The sequence below is a fragment of the Pantherophis guttatus genome, chromosome 6 (genome assembly GCF_059756535.1).
Source record: "Pantherophis guttatus breed Tessera chromosome 6, ASM5975653v1, whole genome shotgun sequence".
Classification (NCBI taxonomy): domain Eukaryota; kingdom Metazoa; phylum Chordata; class Lepidosauria; order Squamata; family Colubridae; genus Pantherophis; species Pantherophis guttatus.
In genome coordinates this window covers 24,927,601-24,949,070 of record NC_142068.1, presented here as the reverse complement: position 1 = coordinate 24,949,070, position 21,470 = coordinate 24,927,601, and the positions used below count along the sequence as shown (strand labels likewise).

Sequence of the window (21,470 nt, the reverse complement as noted above, 5' to 3'; positions counted from 1 at the left end):
TCTTTGGGTATCCAAAGCAGAAATATTTATCATATGAGTAACAGTTTCACTGCTGTAGCTAAACATCTCATCCTGGAAAACAACACAAGTTTGGAATGCAGTTAAATTGCATTCTAGACTAACTGCAGCTTTTGAGTGGTTCTCAAGGATAGTCCCAAATAGATCACCTTGATGTTTCATCATCTGCCAATAGATAGGTTTATAAGAAGTACAGCTTTGTTTCAGGGACAAAATATGAGTGTAACAGTTACACAGTTTGTACATTTTAATGTACATATCACAATAGCTGGTAGTTTGACAGTTTGACTTAGGCTAGATATTATGGGTGTAGAAGCAAAAACTAAATGCTACTTCAAACATTCAGCAGCGAATGAACATGTTACAATGAAGATCGAGTCCTATAGAATCTGGATGTCAAATACAGTTTACAAATACAGATTTCTGCAAATATGAAAAAGTGTCCCACATACACACCCACAGCTGGAAGCTTGTCAATCCAACCTAAAAGTAAGGAGAGCTTTTTGAACAGTGAGGACAATTAATCAAGGAAATAGCTTGTCTCCTGAAATTGTGGGTCCTCCATCACTGGAGGTTTAAAAAAAATAGAACAACTGAGACAGAACAACCGAGATGATATAAGGTCTCCTACCTTTAGCAGAGGTTGGACCAGAATACCTCCAAGGTATTCTGCTCCTTCTCTGTGGGGGCACCCGCCATCTGGAACGAGCTCCCCCTGGAGATACAGAGGATCCCGGATTTGCGCACTTTCCACTGCGCCCTCAAAACACTCCTATTCCAGCAGGCTGATCTGGCCTAACCTCCCTTTTTAATTGCTTTTAAATTGGTTTTATAATTGGGATGTTTTAAATTTGGCCAAAGTATTTAATGTATTTTAAGCTGTTTTTAACGTTTGTATTATGTATATTTTACTTTTTTGGCTGTTCACCGCCCTGAGTCCTTCAGGAGTAGGGCGATATATAAACTTAATTATGAATAAATAAATAAAGGTCTCTTCCTTTCCTATGAGCCAATGTTCTATCCCACCCTTAATACTAATTAAGTGGGGAATATATCTCCAGCATGGCAAACTATTCCTATTCTATTTTTTAAGTGAGCTATATAGAATGATTGGAATGGGGCACCAATTAAAAACCTCTGCATTTAAATAATAGTTAACAAATATGAATCAAAAGTAATGATTTTATGTTTTCTCAACTGTAAGTGGCAGATTTGCTCGCTTCGGCAGTACATATACTAAAATTGGAGCGATACAGACAAGATTAGCATGGCCCCTGCGCAAGGATGACATGCAAATTCTTAGATTTAATTCCATATTTTTAGATATAGAATTACTTTTTTCGTTGGTTGGAAAGGAGATATAAATGATTAATTTTATAATTTATAATATAAATATAAATTTTATATTTATAATTTTATTTTTATAATTAATTTTATAATTATGTATAAAAACTCGATGACTAGAATATTGTTTTAGCAATGAATTGTTATAATGGTTTGGATGACGATCAAGATAGAAGAAACTTATGGAAGAAGAAGAAGAATTTTGGAAGATAACACCAAGATGTCACAGGGAAGGGATGACTGATGTATTAAATGTTTGTTTGTCTTAAAAAAATAAAAATAAAATAAAATAAAAACCTAAGTGGCAGATGAGAGATCAGTAAGAAAATAAAAGTGTAATGAGCATTAAAAAAAAAGCTATTTCCCAACAGTATTTGTAATTGACCCAAGTGGGAAGAAAAGTTTCCATCAGTGATTTTCTACTTTGATCCAGCCAACAGGAATCCATAAACATTCTGCTGCTCATTTCCAGTGTTAAAGAATAATAATTGCAGTTTTATAGGATATGCAATTAATAAGCAAACTCAAACCTCCAAATTCTTCTCAACAACTTGAGAGTCTTCCTCTTTAGCAAAACTAAGATTGAAAAATTCCTGGTAAAAACAATGTTTGGATTTTATTCAGTATTGTTATTGTAGGCTGATTTTTGGGGGGATGGAAGAATATGTTTATATTCTTTATAGGAAGCAGATTTTCCATTTTCACGGTATACAGTCACATTTGTTTATTGGCAAATGAGGTTAGCATAAAAGCTAATTAAAATGTCTCATTTTGCTGTACTGTATAAAAATATTAGGAAACAACAGAAGAAAAAGAAGAAGGGTAACCCTAAATTCAGTCTTGGGAAATTGATTGTATTGTCATTTCATTTGAGGGGTAAAACAGTTTATTGTAAATATGAGTAAAATAATCAGGGCGTTATAAAGGCTGCTGATTTTTACTTTAGAGAAGTTATTAAACAATCGTGACATTGTGTTAAAATTCCAGCACAATGATCCTTCCAACATTAAATAAAACAGTGCTTTCACCAAAATAACAAAAATGAAGCCAACACTGCACAAAGGATCCCTTCTTTATTGCCTCTTTTTATTTGTCTTTTTAAAGGTGAGCCCAGAGTTAGAATGATTGAAGAGGCAACAAACAATGTCAATTGCCAAGGCCACATACATCTGATGAGAATTTCAAAGGATTCTGATGTGCGTCTTTCCAACATACAACAGCTGCTTGGAACAACAAAATGTCTTGGGCAAGTTCTAGGTCAGCTTACAAAAAAGATTTAAATTATATTTCAGCAGATATATTTAACTCCCTGGAGTAAATTTAGATTAAATTAGTGTTGCGTTGTTCTGTTGAAGTTAATGGGACTGGAACTGTAGTTGCAGAAATACATCTGCAGGGCACCAAGTTAGGGAATTGATTTTTTGTGTGCAGTGATTTAAATATGATGAAGTACGGCTGAATAAATTTGGATCCCATTTTACTATCAATACAATATCAATAGTACTAGCATATTTGTATGCCCAGTAGTTGATTACTTCAAACTAGCAATGTATTATTGTTCTGTGACATAGAATAATTATTTTGTAGTATCAGCTATGGTTATTGTCTGGGTACAATGTGCTAGACAATGGTCCTTGATTTATTTTTCTCAAGAGGATTTTCTTTTAAAATAAGAGAAAAAGTTAATATGAAGAACGGCATTTAAAAATTAGCACGATGAGGAGTTAGGGTTCTCACTGCCAGTGTCCATTACCAAGGACAAAGTTTCATAACTTTCTAAAAAATATGACTGAAAATATCTGTGGTTGGTTTTTAGAGACCTTCTCAGCCTATTTCCAGGACTTAATATGTAAATTTTGGCTTCTTGCTAAAAAAAAAATAATGAGCATTTTTTATATTAATACTCGCTGTGAAAAATTATAATTGTGCTACGAGTAGAGAAAAATATTTTTTAAGGAATATTATTTCTTCTGCCTGAAAAATATAAAAGATAACAGCTCATATATTCAAGAAGATGTGAACAGGTGATGATGCAACAGTTCATTTAATTACAATGCAAAGTTATTTTAAGAGCTTCATCATCTTTAAAAAGTAAAATCATTTTTGAGTGGAACTTAAATTCTGAATATTATATCCGAATGCTGACCTGTCTTAATCCCAATTACCTTTCTGGATCAGCCAAACTTGGCCATATACTAAGGCTGTGATGGCGAACCTATAGCACGCGTGCCGGAAGTGGCACGTAGAGCTATCTCTCTGGGCACCAAGCCATTGCCCATTGCTCTTCCAGGTTCTGGTGCGCCGGCCAGCTGGTCTTCACACATGCGGGAGCACTCGAAATTGAAAGAGCAGTCACCCAGTATACATGTGTGCCCTGGGAAGATGATTTTATGGTTTCCGGCACGCTCATGCACACTGGCCAGCTGGTCTTCACACATGCATGCATGCCAGAAACTGGAAGACCAGGTGGGTGGTGCGCATGCGTGCGGGCCAGAAACCGGAACATTTAACGAACAAAATAACAGAGTTGGAAGGGACTTTTGCAGGTCATCTAGTCCAACCCTCTGCCCATGCAGGAGACCCTACATCTGCCTCTACCTAGGATCGAACTCACAACCTCCTGATTGTGAGGCAAGAGCTCCACCTCTAGGCCACAGCAGCTGGGCATCATCTTCCTGGTGTGCACATGCTCTTCTGGTTTCCGGCACACACATGCATGCTTCCGTTTTGGCACTTGGTGCCGAAAAGCTTCACCAACACTGTACTAAGGTATATACTGCAATTTTTTTTAATTTAAAAAAAAAGTAAAAAGAAAGAAAAGAAAAAAGAAAGAAGAGAGAGAGAAAGAAAGAAAGAAAGGAAGGAAGGAAGGAAGGAAGGAAGGAAGGAAGGAAGGAAGGAAGGAAGGAAGGAAGGAAGGAAGGGTGGGTCAGGTGTATGTTCCATGTGATTGTGTGTCTTAGCTAAAATCTTGTATCATGGAAAAAGTTTCTGAAAAGGCCAGATATCAAATTAGAACTGCAGAATTTGTGTATATGCAAACATTTTAAAGGTAACGCTATTTCAGAAATTCTAGTAAAGATTTTTAATGACATCTTTGGAAGGGGAGAATGCTCATAATTTCTTTAAAATGTAGAGAACCATCTTTTTTCCCCTTTGCATTCCAGAGATTAATCTAGAGATTAGCATTCATTTTATCATGCAAGATGGTGTGAAAAAAATCTTAGTGTCAGCCACTACTATGGCCTCTTTGGGTAGGATCCATGACACCAGATAAGTCATATCACTGGACTGAAAGGCCACAAAGACATATATATGGGGAGGCAGTAGAGGTACTCCTCAATTTACAAGCACAATTGAGCCCAAAATTTAGTTGCTAAGTGAGAAATTTGTTAAGTGATGTTTGCCCCATTTTATGACTTTTCTTACCACATTTGTTAAGTGAATCATTGCATTTGTTAAACTAGTAATACACTTGTTAAGTGAATCCGGCTTCCCCATTGATTTTTGTCAGAAGGTTGCAAAAAGTGATCACATGAGCATTGGATATTGCAACCGTCATAAATATGAACCAGCATCCAAATTGTCAAGCATCCAGATGTAAATCACAACCATGGGGATGCTGCAACAGTCATAAGTGCAAAAAATGGTGTGTGTGTGTGTGTGTACCCTGTTTTCCCGAAAATAAGACATCCCCTGATAATAAACCCAATCGGGCTTTTGAGCGCATTCACTAAAATAACCCTCCCCCGAAAATAAGCCCTCCCCGAAAATATTTAAACACAGAGCTGGAAATCAGGTAAGACAACAAGAGGAGCCCCATCTTGCTTCACGCACCCCAAAATAATAAGACCTCCCCGAAAATAAGGCCAAGCGCTTATTTCGGGGTTCAAAAAATATAAGACAGGGTCTTATTTTCGGGGAAACACGGTATGTGTATAGTGTGACCAAAAAAATGGATGAGGAATTTCCATTAAGTCATTTTCAGACTTATTGGAGAAACTATTGAAGAAATTTTAATTTGCCGTTGCTTCTTGGTCTTATCCAGTCAAATTATGAAGATAAATACTTTTAGAGTGGCTACTTATGACTTCCAAATCAAAATGCATCATTTAATAAGATATGAATTTGCATAAAATGCTCATGAACTAATTTATGCCTTAAAAAAAATTAGAAACATTATTATAGCTAAAAGAAATATTTGTATCTCTCTGCAGTCAGGAAGGTTGTGATTAGTGGAGTTTGCGTGCTATTGTTCATTTTGCAATTTCAAAAATACTATTCTTTTTTGAGTTCTGAAATTATTACATAGTGCCCCAGTAGGGAGCACTCTCAAATGAGGAATGTTGTTCAACAGCCAAGTAGGAAACAGTTATCTATAAAAGAAGATGCTCTGTCACCTTAATTAACATTTCTTCAATATATAGTTCACTTGTTAAATTGATTAGAAGTGAAAGGCTTATAAATATTTGTTTTATTTTCTGAATTAATTGTTATTGGTATTGCGTGTGAGTACTGTATACGGCAAGCTGTTTTAAAAGAAATTATTTGCAGGAGGGTTTCTAAATGAAGACATAGTTTAATTAAAAAATATCCACGGAACAATATTTGCCACAAAAATGAAGACGGTCATGCATGGCAGAGTTATTTCACCAACTGTAGACGTGGTTTGGTTTTCATGAATTAGTGGAATGAAAATGGATTTTCATGAAAATGGTTATAATTTAAAGAGAATGTAGACCTCACTAATTCGTATAAACAAAACTTGAAAGCATTGTGGAATTGGCGCTTTCTACTTGAATTTTTGGATAACTCTTTGAAAATGATGGAAGAACATTTAACTCAAATCCCATTTCTTCCTTCTAATTCTGATACCAAGCCTGTTTTCCCAAGTGAATATGGTCCAACCATTCTTGCAGAACATTTCAGCTTGCATTAAAATTTTATATTATATATCAATGTGATTAAACTAAAAATATCATCATATTAAAAATACTACGATATTTTTAAAAAACAGACTAGTCAGAATGGTTTATCGGTTGGTCTGAAGAAAGCTTGAGATCTGATTTATTGATTGTATCAAGCTGGTATTGATTCTTTGTGACACATCGACCTTCTCCAGAATGATCTATCCTTTAGACGCTTGCACCTATTGTTCCCTGTAATTAAGTCCATCTACCTTGCTGTTAATTGTCTTTCTTTTCCCTTTCCTTATTTATTTATTTATTTATTTATTTATTTATTTATTTATTTATTTATTTATTTATTTATTTATTTATTTATTTATTAAATTTATATACCGCCCTTCTCCCTGAGGACTCAGGGCGGTGTACAGCCAGAATTAAAAAACATGAAATACAAATATTAAAAACAATTAAAATATATATAAATTTGGCCCAAAATTAAAAATACAAACCAATTAAAACATTTAAAATTTCTTCTTAAGCCAGCCCGGCTTGCTGGAAAAAGTGGGTTTTAAGGGCACAGCGGAAGGCGCTAAGGTCTTGGATTCTCCTTATCTCTGGGGGCAACTGATTCCAGAGGGTAGGTGCCCCCACAGAGAAGGCCCTCCCCCTGGGGGTCACCAGCCTGCATTGATTGGCTGATGGCACCCTGAGGAGGCCCTCTCTGTGGGAGCGCACAGGACGATGGGAGGTCGTTGGTAGCAGCAGGCGGTCTCGAAGATAGCTAGGCCCGATGCCATGGAGCACTTTAAAGGTGATAACCAGCACCTTGAAGTGCACCCGGAAGACCACTGGGAGCCAGTGCAGCTCGCGCAGGAGCGGTGTTCCTTCCACATTCCCCAGCATTATGGACTTCTCAAGGAAATTGGTCTTTACCAAATGTGTCCGGAATATTTGTTTTAACATGCATTTGTTAATTTTCTTGGCTATTTATGGGGTTCTTTCCAGCATCAAAATTCAAAAACATCAATATTATTTCTATCTTGCTTCTTCAAAGTCCAGCTTTCACATTCATATAGTGTCACAGAGAAAACCATTTCCTGCATGATTTTTACCTTTGTAGGTATAGACAGGTCATGGCATCTGAATAATTTTTCCAAGGCCTTCATTGCTAAATGCTAGTAGATGCTTTTGCCTTTGGAAGTAACGAGGGACTGAAGCAAAGTAGTAAGTACTTACACATTGGAAGTAACGAGAGACTGAAGCATCATTTACCTGATTTACTTCAGGTAAATCTTCTGCTTTCAGAGAGGAGAAACTCTCTCTCTGCCGTCTTCTCTCTCCAATGATCACAAGCAAATGGAACTCTGAAGAACACCTGGATCAGATCTCCTTTCCTCCCATTTTCCTCTTCTTTTTGAGGAGGAAAACAAGCAAGGCGAACAGGGATGCTGGAAATCAGCCAACTGACTGACATCTATTCCAAATAAAACTGCTGCCTAAGATTTGGGGGAAGCCAGACAGAATCCTTGGCTTGAAATCATACTGGCAAGTTATCATGATGGGAATGTAACCAAACGAAATACTGAATGTACTGGATTAGAAATAGTATCCTGCATGACGCAAACAGTTCATTATATCCAGAGCTATAGATTCTAGGCTTTAGAGACAGAATTCGCTATAGAGAAATTGGAGGCACATACTGCACAGATGGACACAAATAAATAATTAATCCATTGGTTGATTATTTCCATTTCTTACAATGAACAGAAGCCAATCTGGAATGTTGGAAAATAATAATTTTGATTTTTTTTTAGGGATAAATTAATCAACTGAACAGGGAACTTACTCTCCCAATTTATGGGCCTTGATCCAGAATGTTCTTTGCACGAATGGACATTCTTTCTTTCTATGCAGATGGTGTGTCAAATTTCTACAAGTATTATATCTAGTACCATTCCTGGAAGGAATTAAAAGGATGCAGCAGGAGGGAGATGGAAGAATCTTCACTGGGTCAATAGAAGTTTGATGCACTTTTCCAAGTCATAGTTGCCAGAATCAGTACAATTAGAATCAATAAGGGATATTTCACACCATGTCTAAAATATATGGATGGATGCATTACCATTACTTGGTAATGGAGCCTCTGAGAACCAGGTACTTATGCACTGGAAATACAGACTAATATTTATGAATGACTATCTTTCTGGCTAGTATGTTTTATTCTTTTTTCTTTCAACTGTCATTTGAATGTTAGTTCCTGGATGCAAGGAATGCATCTTGGACATAAACTGTTTCAACTCCTACCGTCAAAATAACGCTATAGAGCACTGCACACCAGAACAACTAGACACAAGGACAGTTTTTTCCCAAATGCCATCTCTCTGCTAAACAAATAATTCCCTTAACACTGTCAAACTATTGCATTACTATTGCATTATTATTATGGAAAGTCTGCATTACTATTACTATTAATCTTCTCATCGTTCCTATCACTTTACCCCTCCCACTTATGACTATATGAATGTAACTTGTTGCTGTAATCTTACGATTTATATTGATTGTTTCCTAATATGATTTGATTGCTTATTTGTACTCTATGACTATAATTAAGTGTTGTACCTTATGATTCTTGACGAATGTATCTTGTCTTTTTATGTACATTGAGAGCATATGCACCAAAGACAAATTCCTTGTGTGTCCAATTACACTTGGCCAATAAAGAATTCTAATCTAATCTAACCTAGTTCAGACCGACCTGATAATCATTTTAAAGCTAGCCAGTGGTGGTGCTTAAGGCACCATACTAAAAATCAGAAAATAAGCTCTGGTCTTGGATTAGACTCAAAGCCAGCTGATTACCCATAAACTCTCTTAGGACTAGGAAGCAAGCAATGGCAAACCACTTCTGAAATCATGCCAATAAAATTGCAGGGACTAATCCAGGTAGTCACCAAGAATCCACCCTCTTCAAGGCACCCAAACAAACAAACAAAAAACCCCAAAGCAAAATACTTTAGAAAGGATAAGGAAGCCCAGAAAATAGTAAGGGATGAATCTGTTAATTTTAATTTCTTCTATATTCAAAATTTCAAAATGTTTATCTTCTTTTCCCTCTATACATGAGGGTACTGGGCATTTTGATCAGCACCATCAAAGAAACAAGTTGAACAATCTCAGCCAATTCTACCAGAAGAAGATCAGAAGCAGAAGAAAGAATAGATAGAAACACAGAAATGGTAGAGCTATAAAGAGCTTGGGAAGGACACCTTTTGTCTGTTGGTTTATTTGTCAAATTTACATGGCCACCCATTTTAACCAAACAACTCAGGACAGCTAGCAGAAACATAAATGCTATATTATATAACTGAAAAAATTACAAAAGAAACCTCACAGTTTCTTTTATAAAAGATGTAGATTGAGACATTATTAAAGTGTTTCTAACAGCATAATGATAAAACATTTATACCAAACTCTACAACACTTTGACCCCAATACCTAAGGAAGAAAGCCCTTCGAAGAAGTCAGCAGGATCAGATTCATTTTGGGAAGAATGTTGTTCCAGAGAGTGGACACCCTCACAGAGAAGGCATATCTTCTTGGTCCCATCAGTTGACATTGCTTCACAGAAGGAATCCGTAGCATATTCACCCTGCTGCACCTAGTAGGATGACCAAAACCCAGTAGAGATAGATGGTCTCTCAAGTAACAGTCCCCACATCATGTAGACCCTTAAAGATAAAAACCAGCACCATCTGACATCTGATAAGGAGAAAGTTTGGAAGAGGAGAGGATGAAATGAACATGGGTGGATAAAATGGAAGGAGGGAGGAAGATTTCTTTGGGTTCTGATCTATCCCTTTCTTGGCAGATTTTATGAAGGAAGGGAAAGAAAGGGAAGGGTGAAGCTGTCTCCTCTTCTTAGTGCTGATAAGACTCTTGTGACAGATTAAGCACAATGGTAATCGACATTTTTGTAATGGAGAAATTGCTTTGATGTCAGAAACATTTCCAGAGAATATTAATTAGGCAGGATAAATTCTAAAGCATTTGTAAATGACAGCAGTTTAAACAGGATAACTATTATGTAAAAGCTTAAACAGAAGACCACACAGGATATTCCAAGAAACAGTACAGCAGATAAAATGTGAACACTGAAATGCAATAGAGTTTTCGTTTATTTAAACTTGCAATCAGTTCAAACAAAATTAATGGCATTAAAGGCAAAGTTTTTCTACAGCTTCTTACATAGTATATGCACACAGTCCAGTCTATAAACTACAGAAATACCATTCCACTAACATCATCGCTAAACAGCAGTTAAAACAAATAGGAGAAACAATCTTTCTTCCAGCCCTTTAGAAAAGTTTAGAAATCTCTGAAAACAAATCCAATCCAAATTAAGTACACCTAAGACCAGTGATTAGCATGGTCTCATGCAAGATGCAGTTACTGTGTGTCCATTAAAATGTGGCCTTTTCACAGAGTGGTGTTGCCCCTAAAGAAGCAGATCCATGGCTGTTCATGCAGGGCTTACAGAAGCTGTAATCAGAGAAACTTTGTCCACCTATGGCCAGATGCAACCTTATTTGGAGTGTTAGGAGCCTGGATTGATAAACCATGGTCTCATCATCACCTATCTGGAGTACCACAATGCATTTTGAAGACTACTCAGAAGCTTCATTTTGTCCAAAGTACAGCAGCCCAGTTGGTAGAGGGTATTTACTGACATGAATGAATTATCCCTGTGCTGTGGGCCCAATGGTTCTTAAACTGCTTGGCCCAATAATCCATTTCCCAGTTTCAAATAATGTCAATAGTCCCACAAACAACAACAACAACTACTACAACAACAACAACTTTCTGGATTCTCAACTCAAAAACAAGCAATTACAAATTGCTCTATTATCCCCAGGATATGCCCAAAATATCTCCGTAGGGGTAATTACCTCCAGTGAAGAAGCACAACAGATGCTTTGGCATTGGGAGTACTTGCAGGACCATTTTCTCTGACCAATTTCAATCTGCCCAACTCAAGATGTCCTAGAAAAACCTACTTTTGGTTTCCATTAGGTGACGAAGATTGTAGGGTTCTGCTGCTGTACAATTTGGAATGAATCCATCCAGAATTATTTGATCACACACATACCCCTCACCCCAAATTATAATTTAGTAAGTAATTTAAAAAATGAAACTATTTTGTAACTATTTCAGGGAATTGAAATGACATCATCAGTTATTATATGTTGATTAGTTTTGCATAATTAAGCTTAACTAATGGATGTCTCTTCATAATGACATTTTTAATAATTTTAATTAATGGATGTATTCTGCTAAGAGTCTCCTTTAATTATGGAGGATACAAGTAAAATGAATGAATGAATGAATGAATGAATGAATATTTAACTATACACACTCACTTTAAGCTTCATACACATGGAAAGGCACTTTTATTAAAAGATCCTTCATTTTTCTGGGCTCTTAGATACTGGTTACTTCTTGCCATATTATGGACCATATCTAATACAAAACATAGTAACGTTTTACTAAATTACTTTTGTTTAGTCCTATGAAGTGGGCCTTCAAATTTGGAAGCAGGCCATTTATCAGAAAGCTGATAGCCTGTCTTCTACCAATGACTATATTCTCATACAGTAAAGATTTATTACTTCATTATTTACTTACTCATCTAGTAAGATTTATTATCACATCAATCTGCAGATTAAACCATTGCAGTTCATTCTACAGAATAATAAAAAAAAATATTATCACTCAAAGCTATATTCATGCAAACAAAAAGCAATAGTCCCAAATATTTCTAGAGACATAGTCTTAATAACAAATGCATACATTAAGCTAGAATTAAGAAGACAACAACAAACAGCAAATGCTGCTTCTACAAAGAAGCTGAAGAAACATCTAATTAGCAGCTGCAGATAGATCACAGAGACTAACTACAAAGAACAGCATGACAAAGTAGCAACAATGGTGCACTGGGATATCTGGGAGAAAAAAAACCCCTTTAACCTTTAGTGTTCTAAAAAAGATATTGCTGATTCAAGGGTGACTTTAATGAGTTAATTCCTTAAAGCAGCCACATTTTTTCCCAGGCTTATGCCTGGGAGGTGCTTGAATTGTATGAGATCTGAAGCAGAGGTGAAATCCAGCAGGTTCTGACAGGTTCTGGAGAACCAGTAGCGGAAATTTTGAGTAGTTTGGAGAACTGGCAAATGCCACCTCTGGCTGGCCCAGAGTGGGATGGGATGGCGATTTTGCAGTATCCTTCCCCTGGAGTGAGGTGGGAATGGAGATTTTGCAGTATCCTTCCACTGCCACACCCACCAAGCCACGCCCACCAAGCCACACCACGTCCACCAAGCCATGCCCACAGAACCGGTAGTAAAAAAATTTGTATTTCACCACTGATCTGAAGCATTTCTTCCTAAGCATTTTCAGAGTGTGCACAGCTCTAACAGCCTCTGTCAAGACATGCTTTTCCAGTAAGCAAACTGGTGAGGCTAAAAAAACAAATTGCATATCAAATTATATACAAGACACAGTTTATACACCCACACCGAGACACCCACACACACCCACACACACAAACACTTAAACTTTATCATATAAACACATCCTAGAATAAATTATTTTGAAAGTGAAATATAGTCCTTAGTTATACCCATTGAACAAATAGAACATTTTTCATGAACATTAAAATTTAAGGTGTGGCAACCGTCATCAATAAAATTAAAGGAAAAATGTTTCATGATGTGATAGATGAAGTGACTTTCTTGTTTGAATTTGCAGTGCAGGGAAAAGCTGTAGTAAATTGAGACACGTTTTGGGAAATGCTTGCATTTAATATGTTCCACTTGTTTTCTGGCTATAATCAAGTGTGGTTCCTTCCAGTTATTTAAGGAAGGACACTGTAATTCAGCTGCATATAATTCTTAAGAGTGAAATCTCTACACAAATGCAGTTTATAGCAACTAAAATTAATATAAGCCTTGATAAACCTAACATTTAATATCTTCATGGCAAACAAAATGCACTTAAACTAAGGATGATCTATTAACAGTACAAAGTGCTTGGCATTGCTATTGTATATAAAACAGGATATAAAACTCTTAAGGAAAATTCAAGAAATGAATTGATTGCATTCTGTTTTGAATGAAAGTAATCAGGTGGCACAAACAAAATATTTTGTTAGTTGAAGATGATATTAATTCCTTGAGAATTTAAACATGAAATAATCAGACATATAATATATGAAACCTTTTTCAAGTGCAATAATATTTCTATTGTGCATTTTTATTATTGGTTTATCATAGCATATTTTGTGGAAAATATGATGATGCTATCATTTTTAGACCTTAATGTGAGTTACCTTTGATTGGAGATCTCTTTTATGGAATTACGACTAATGGCTAAGAACACGGTAGAATATAAATTTCTTTTAAAAATAGAATAGCGCATACCTCATCAACTTGTCCAACAGCTCCAAAAATCTTTGCCATTTGCCCTATCAAATTAGGAAAAGTCTCCCCAGTTTCTTTCAGTACAGGCAGTAAATTGGCCAAGAGTTCTGGTTCATAATCTGATATTTCTATGAATATGTCTAGGACAATGTCGTTATAAAGAGGATCTCTTAGATGATCAATTAGAGAAGAAATACATTCTTTGAGAACCTAAAAGAAGGGTGAAACATAAATTCCAGACTGATTTTTGTAAAGAAAAATCCATCTGCTTGTAATTCTTAAATAAGTCAATTCACGTTCAATTATTCTCAACACAGGATACTGCTAGAAGTTATACATTATTTGATTTAGTATTTCATTATTAAGGAAATTCTTTTTTAAAAAATCCTAGTGTTTACAAGATTCTCCTCTTAAACTAATATGTTTTATTGATCTTTTTAAAAATTTCAGTTAAAGTCTCTAATGATAGATTATTGTGAAAAGGCAACAGAAATTCCCATTTTGTTAGAAATGCTTAAAATATCACAGTTGATGCCTAAAGTGAAGAATGAATTTAAGAGGCAGATTTTTAGATAATTTAAAGTAGCATTTAAGTTAGCATAGCCTCTATATACAGCTAGTAGTCCTCGATTTACAACAGTTCATTTAGTGACCATTTGAAGTTACAACAGCACTGGAAAATGTCACTTATGACAGTTTTTCACACTTAACAACTGTTGCCGCATTCCCATGGTCACATGATCAAAATTCAGATGCTTGGCAACTGACTCATATTTATGACCGTTGCAATGTCCTGGGGTCATGTGATCACTTTTTATGACCTGCTGGCAAGCAAAGTCAGTTGGGAAGCCAGATTCACTTAACAGTCATGTTATTAAATTAAGAATTTTAGAGATTACTTAACAACCATGGCAAGAAAAGTCATAAAATGGGGCAAAACTCACTTAACAAACTTAGCAACAGAAATTTTGGGCTCAATTATGGTCATAAGTCAAGGACTACCTGTATTGTACTGGAAAATTACATATTTAAAGCAGTTAGGCTTCAGGTCATTGACAGTCTGACAAATTATAATCACATCCCTGTAAATTAATTGAAATCAATAAAATCTAGGCACATTTTTGCAATCAAAGGAAAAAGGTGGTAATGAAGTCATACATGCATGGGTGTGATTTATGGAACTATGCTGAAATTCTGTTGTATGAATTCCCCGTGTACCATTTTTGCAATATCATGATTAAAAACTAAAATTATAATCTGCATGACTCTGCAAGATTTCATCTGAACATGGTAGGAAACCAAGTTAATGAACATGCTTTTAAAAAAATCTAAATGTACAGGCTTAAATTTTCAACAAGACACAAATAATTTAAAAAGAAAACCTTGAATATCACAATAATAGTCCTGCTTGTAATTAGGACCAATTACATATACATCACTAGATAGTGACATTCACTAGTCCGTGTATAGTGCAGGGGTGAAATGCTCCCGGTTCGGACCGGATCACCCGATCCGGTAGCGATGGAGGCGGGTGGTTTGGAGACCCTGCCGTCCATGCCCAGCTGAGCCGCGCAATCATCAGAGGCTTTTTTTTATTTTTAAAAGCATTTTTTCTACAACCTCTTTGGCTGAAAAAATGCTTTTAAAAGTAAAAAAAAAATCCTCTGATGATCGCACGGCTCAGATGGGATCGTCAGAGGCTTTTAAAAGCATTTTTTCTACAACCTCTTTGGCCGAAGAGGTTGTAAAATAAAATGCTTTTAAAAGCCTCTACCATCAGGCAACTCAGCTGGGATCGTCAGAGGTTTTTAAAAGAATTTTTTTACAACCTCTTCAGCTGAAGATTTTCCGCCCTAAGTTATTGAAAGCAGTATATAGTGATATTATTCATTAATTAAACTTTTATGCTGCTCATCTCCCCTGTAAGGCAACTCTGGGCTATTTACAGATTATATTATTTGATTTTATGCTGTTAGCTTCTCTGTAATATAAGGCAATAAGTTATATTAAGTCTTCTCAATTAGGTTTATGGATGACCAGATCTGACTCTCTCTTTTAAGGTCTTGAAATGCCAGGTCACAATTTACAAAGGAAGTCTCAAAGACACTCCCCCCCCCACAGTATCTTTAACAGAAGAATGGGAGTTATGCTGAAAGTTAAAGTATATGACCTATAGTTTAAACAAAGGCTAAAATGGGTCCTGTCAGAGTGGAATTATGAAAGAAATTATAGTCCCTCCGTTGCTATATATCTTGTACACGTTCCTTCAACTGTAACTTATAAATTCCTGGAGCTCTTTTTTATTGTTTTCCAAAGACTACTGAAATGTATATATTCTATAATCTGATACTATTGTATTTTATAAGGTCTAATGTGAGGTAGCACAAACATTCTGCCTACACAACAGAACTGGCTGTACATGAAGCATGAAATGTTTGTACTCTATTATTCTTTTCTGCTTTCTTACTTGCTTTTCTTTAATCATAAAACATCTTTATCTTTGTAGAGATACATATTGGGGGGTTGTAGACAATAATGTCATTTAATTAGCCCAAGACTTATCTGAACCAGTCTAACTTTGAGATCCACGGAAATATCCTTTTAGAGGACATGATTCAATGTGAGGGATGTGCTAACGTTGGAAGAACAATGTGCTCTAGTGATGCTTGTGAGATCACTTGCATTATTAGACTGGGAAATTCAGGGGTTAGAATAACCCTTAGCCTCATTTTGCAAGCTTTGGAGCTCTTCCCTGCTTACTGGCTGGCCATGGAAATTCAATGGCAAAGTGTCAATTATCATCGCAGCAATTTGCACATATTGTACTTATTTATGCAAGAGTTATAATAGGTTTATTAAAGCCAAATGTATTGGGAAACGTCTTATCTTTGTGCAGTGAATATAACTTGAGGGCAGGGACATTTCCTTTTAACACTTTATTCTATACAATATTATGAATGGAGAAACTGGGTTTTTTTCATATATTTGCCAGAAAATTTGTATTAGTTTAGACTCAATAATGTTAAGCTCATAGACCATATTCCTTTGAAATAGACTTAATTTTTGATATTAAAAGAAGAATCATTTTGCTTTCTGATTGGAAGACTTCTGGTTTGCTAACCTTCCAGGGCTCTCAGTCGGTGGTGTTTTCATCACTTGATTATTCTCAGATGAATGAAACATTTTGTGCTTGAGATGACTTTTGTCTTTCTCATTCAGCACGCTCTTACTATATTGTGCACGGTGCGCACAGTCACTCATGCCCTCGTCACCTCCCGCCTGGACTACTGTAATGCTCTCTACATGGGGCTCCCCTTGAAGAGCACTCAGAGGCTCCAACTGGTCCAGAATGCGGCCATGCGGGTGATTATGGGAGCGACACGGAGCACCCATGTAACACCTCTCCTGCGTGAGCTGCACTGGCTTCCGGTGGTCTTCCAGGTGCGATTCAAGGTGTTGATTACCATCTTTAAAGCACTCCATGGCTTAGGACCTGGGTACTTATGAGATCGCCTTCTGCTACCAATAGCCTCCCACTGACCAATACGTTCCCACAGAGAGGGAACATCGGTCAAACTATGTCAACTGGTGACCCCCAGGGGGAGAGCCTTCTCTGTGGGGGCACCTGCCCTCTGGAATGAACTGCCCCTGGAGATACGGATGATCCCTGACCTACGCGCCTTTCGCCGTGCCCTCAAGACCTTATTGTTTCAACAAGCTGGGCTGGCCTAAATGTGAATTTTAAATGATTGCTTTAATTTTTTAATAAGACTGGGACCAAATTATTTAATATATTTTTAAATTGTTTTTAAATTTTTTGTATATATGTGTTTTAGTGTTGGCTGTGCACCGCCCTGAGTCCCTCGGGAGAAGGGCGGTATAAAAATTTAATAAATAAATAAATACATAAATGAACATGGAGAGGGCAGTTAAAACCATACTTCTTATGTCCAGTTCCTAATCCAATAAAAAAATAGGAATTTGTGAATATATAAATGCTTTTGTATATTCCACATCAGTCTCAAAAAAGCTAATTATCTTATTATATAGAGAGAGTTCAATGTAGCAGACAAGGATGGAAAAATGGAGGTTGAAACAAAGGATAGATCTTGGTCTCCCATAAATTTATAGCATGTCATTGTGGTTAGGAATGATTCAACTTTTACTGGACATGGCATAATAAGTATTTTCCTGATGAACAATGAGTCATAGTGTGTGATCTGATGCAAATAGTTTGTGATAGTGTGTGATCTGATGTATTATATTATTATTATTATTATTATTATTATTATTATTATTATTATTATTATTATTATCTGCAAAATTAAAATTTTGCATTTAAGGTGCCTAATCTAAAACAAACTATATAAAAACCAGGCAGAATTATATCTGATTAGTACCTGGATGTGGGACCACCCAAAAAAAAATAAAAAATCTAAGGTCTAAATATTAGATTGAGAAATGAAAGAAAGTCCACAAAGAAGGCAACAGTGAATATTTTTATATTGTTGCCAAGAAAATAATCTGGACGCATCAATGTATTCAGCAGGAATCTAGCTTGACTCAAAGGATATTTTGTGGTACTTTGAACTCTCAACAATCCAAGTTCTTTTTAATTCCAGCTGTACAATGGATCTTAATATTTTTATGATACTGATTTCAAGTATTTTGTTGAAATCACTAAAACAAGAAATTAAGTGGCTTCTACAAATGGCTTTTAGAGTTTGCAACTCTGGAAATTGAAGCTTTGTGTGTCCCCATTTTGGCTTCATTTCAAAAAAGTATCAATATTAAATTAAGACACCTGATTAGAGATTAATAAGCGCAGCAATGAATAAATTCACTAAATAATAAATGCATAGTGAATAAATTATTCACTAGGCTAAAGTGAAGCCCAAAGAGAGGACACTCTACAATCCTGAGCATGGCTGGCTTAGGAATTCTGGGAGTTGAAGTTCACAGACCATAAAGGGGGAATAGTTTCCCACCCCTGCTCTACATTCAGCCAACTCATTCAGCCTATGCTGAACTTTCCTCTTTGGGGAGCTGATGTCTAACTGGTTTTCAAACTCAGCAAATCTTAATGCAAAGTTCATGATTGGAGAGGAAATTCTTGAAAAGTTATAGGTAGGTATTTTGGATCCTGGCCTAGTGAGAAGTTTAATTGTTCTGGGGTGTATCAAAATGACAGGCTCCTTTGACTCAAGAGCCACATGTTTTGAGTTGACCAAATATGAAATGAACAAAAATTACCTTGGGCTGCTTTTTCTTTGCAACGGTTAGCAAAAGCTGTAGAAGATGTTGCTGTTCAGATGGTTCCAGATGAGGCATCAGTCCTACCAATTCTCTCAGGTGATTGCTTAAAGGTTCTTGTTGCTTTTCATACAAAGAAGGCAATACACGGAGCAACGTGGAATTCCCTGTGAAGAATATGGGAACAGAATCATAACAAAGAGCCTATTCTATTTTCTCTGTCAACAAGGCTTTAATTCTGAATGGTCTCAAGCTGAAGAGATAAAGCAAAACAGAACCAGGATTTTATTACCCATGGTTTCTGGGAACGATGTCTGTGGGAACTGAATGTTTGCATCAAAACATATGGCAGAACAAGAGAAAAACAGAAATCAAATATTATTTAATATGGAATGTGACTAAGTAAGGCAATATGGCTTTGCATATAAACCAAAATTATTTTTTAAATATTATTTGAATTGAGTATTAAACAATATGGTTATACTAACTGTTAAAGAACTATTTTAAAAAATCCATTATAATTTACCTATTCTCTATCCCACCTCAGCTTCAATTTAAGTAGCCTATTTTACACTTAAGCAAGCTATGCTAAAGAGAAACCTGGAAACTATATTTTATAACTGCATTTAACACAAAGATACACTGATAGCAACATAGGATACAATTGCTCAGATGCTGATAAAGTATGGAGGAGAGGTGGAGAGAATAAACAAGACAAAATAGTTTTACAATTTTGGAAGAATGTTTGACGAAGTACATGCACAAGCTGAACTGAAGCCAAATTCACAGAGAAATCTGTAACATGAAACATCATACAAATCAGCTTTGGAATGACTGAAGTTCCATGCTGACAACATATGGAAAACATCTGCCTATCATGATATTACATGGTTTCATTCTCTAAATCTTCAAAACATACTGAAATTCTCTGTGGATTTATTTTCTAGCAAAAAAATATTCATGTTGGACTTCTGTACTTTCTATTATTTTAAACAAGGTTACTCATCCACTATAGATAGCAAAACTTCAATCTTTTTAATAGAAACATCAGTTGTTACTGCACTTTCCTTCCTAAATTTCTGGAATGCCTCCTCCCTCCCTCATATACATATGCACACACACACACACACACACACACACACATATTTACAACCACACACACACACACATATACACACACCCACAAATATATATTTACACATACTGTACATACCAGCATCTTATAATAAATTTAAAATCGTTACTTCTAGATGACATCACTTTCTAATTAGCACTCCTGTCTGAGAATCATGTAGATACAGCAGTTTTCCATCAAACAGAAATGAACCAACAATACTTATTCACCATGTCTTTGACATAAAATACTACTTACTTAAATTATTTTAAATTGATGTCTATTCTGTTTTTAAATAGGCTGTACACCGCCCTGAGTCCTTCGGGAGAAGGGCGGTATAGAAATAAAATAATAATAATAATAATAATTATTATTATTATTATTATTATTATTATTATTATTATTATTATTATTATTATTATTATTGTATGAAAAGAGTCCTACTGGAAAAGGAGTATGGATTCTGTGCTCTTCCATGAGGAAGAGCAGTCAGTAATGTTTCTTTTTAAGTTTATGTTGATTCACAAATACTGACAGTGCACATTCATCAAACTATGTCAGTTAAATATGACATAACTGGGAGGGCAGCAGAATGATATGCACATATACAAGAATTAATATTGAAGCAACCTAGAACTAAGGAGAAATTTCCTGACAGTTAGAACAATTAATCAGTGGAACAAGTTGCCTCCAGAAGTTGTGAATGCTCCAACACTGGAAGTTTTTAAGAAGATATTGAATAACCATTTGTCTGAAGTGGTGTAGGGTTTCCTGCCTAAGCAGGGGGTTGGACTAGAAGACCTCCAAGGCCACTTCCAACTCTGTTATTCTGCTTAATATGTCTCTGAATACTGATTGCTGGCAGAGTTGTAGAATGAATAATGGATAAGGGCATTATTCTCATGGCCTCTTCATGATTTTCTTGGAAACATAGGGACAGATCCCAGTAGAAAACAAATGTTGGACTAAATGGGTCTTTGGTCTGATTCAGCAGGATTTCTTTTATGATTATCATTCCTTATGATTGGGACTGAGTTGCCTGTAACTTACATTATACTGCCATTATTTTAACACACTCTGGCGTTAAGGATAATATTTTCTGTTTTGCATCACTTTAAAAATATTTACATATTTGTAGATGCTTCAGATGGCCTTCAGATGCAAAAGAGCCGTCTCAAGGCTATATATAAAATATCAATAATAATATATTCAGTGCGACGAACACATAACTAATAAAAGCCAGAAATAGCAAAACTAAAACCAAAGCCAAGCATTAAAGTAAACCACGCAAACTAAAACAATTTTCTTTAAACCATTCTATAAAAATATACATTGTAAACCCACATCCTTTTCTTCCAC

At 35.8% G+C, this 21,470-nt stretch overlaps 1 protein-coding gene and 1 non-coding gene across 6 annotated transcripts in view; one reads left to right on the top strand and one right to left on the bottom strand.

Annotated features, from left to right (window-relative positions):
• The window catches only part of VEPH1 (ventricular zone expressed PH domain containing 1), a 125,248-nt gene that overhangs the window by 69,732 nt on the left and 34,046 nt on the right, over nucleotides 1-21,470 (bottom strand). For 4 of the 5 annotated variants that reach the window (XM_034439138.3, XM_087872546.1, XM_087872548.1 and 1 more), the window contains 2 exons: nucleotides 18,998-19,164; nucleotides 13,745-13,954 (listed from right to left, as the gene is read on the bottom strand). In XM_034439138.3, coding sequence (XP_034295029.2) covers nucleotides 13,745-13,954; nucleotides 18,998-19,164 — 377 coding nt within the window. The remainder of the gene's footprint in view (nucleotides 1-13,744; nucleotides 13,955-18,997; nucleotides 19,165-21,470) is intronic. The other variant, XM_087872547.1, reaches the window with a different exon arrangement.
• LOC117678858 (U6 spliceosomal RNA) lies at nucleotides 1,231-1,339 on the top strand. Its single transcript, XR_004595167.2, has one exon. It is a non-coding gene; the product is annotated as a U6 spliceosomal RNA (small nuclear RNA).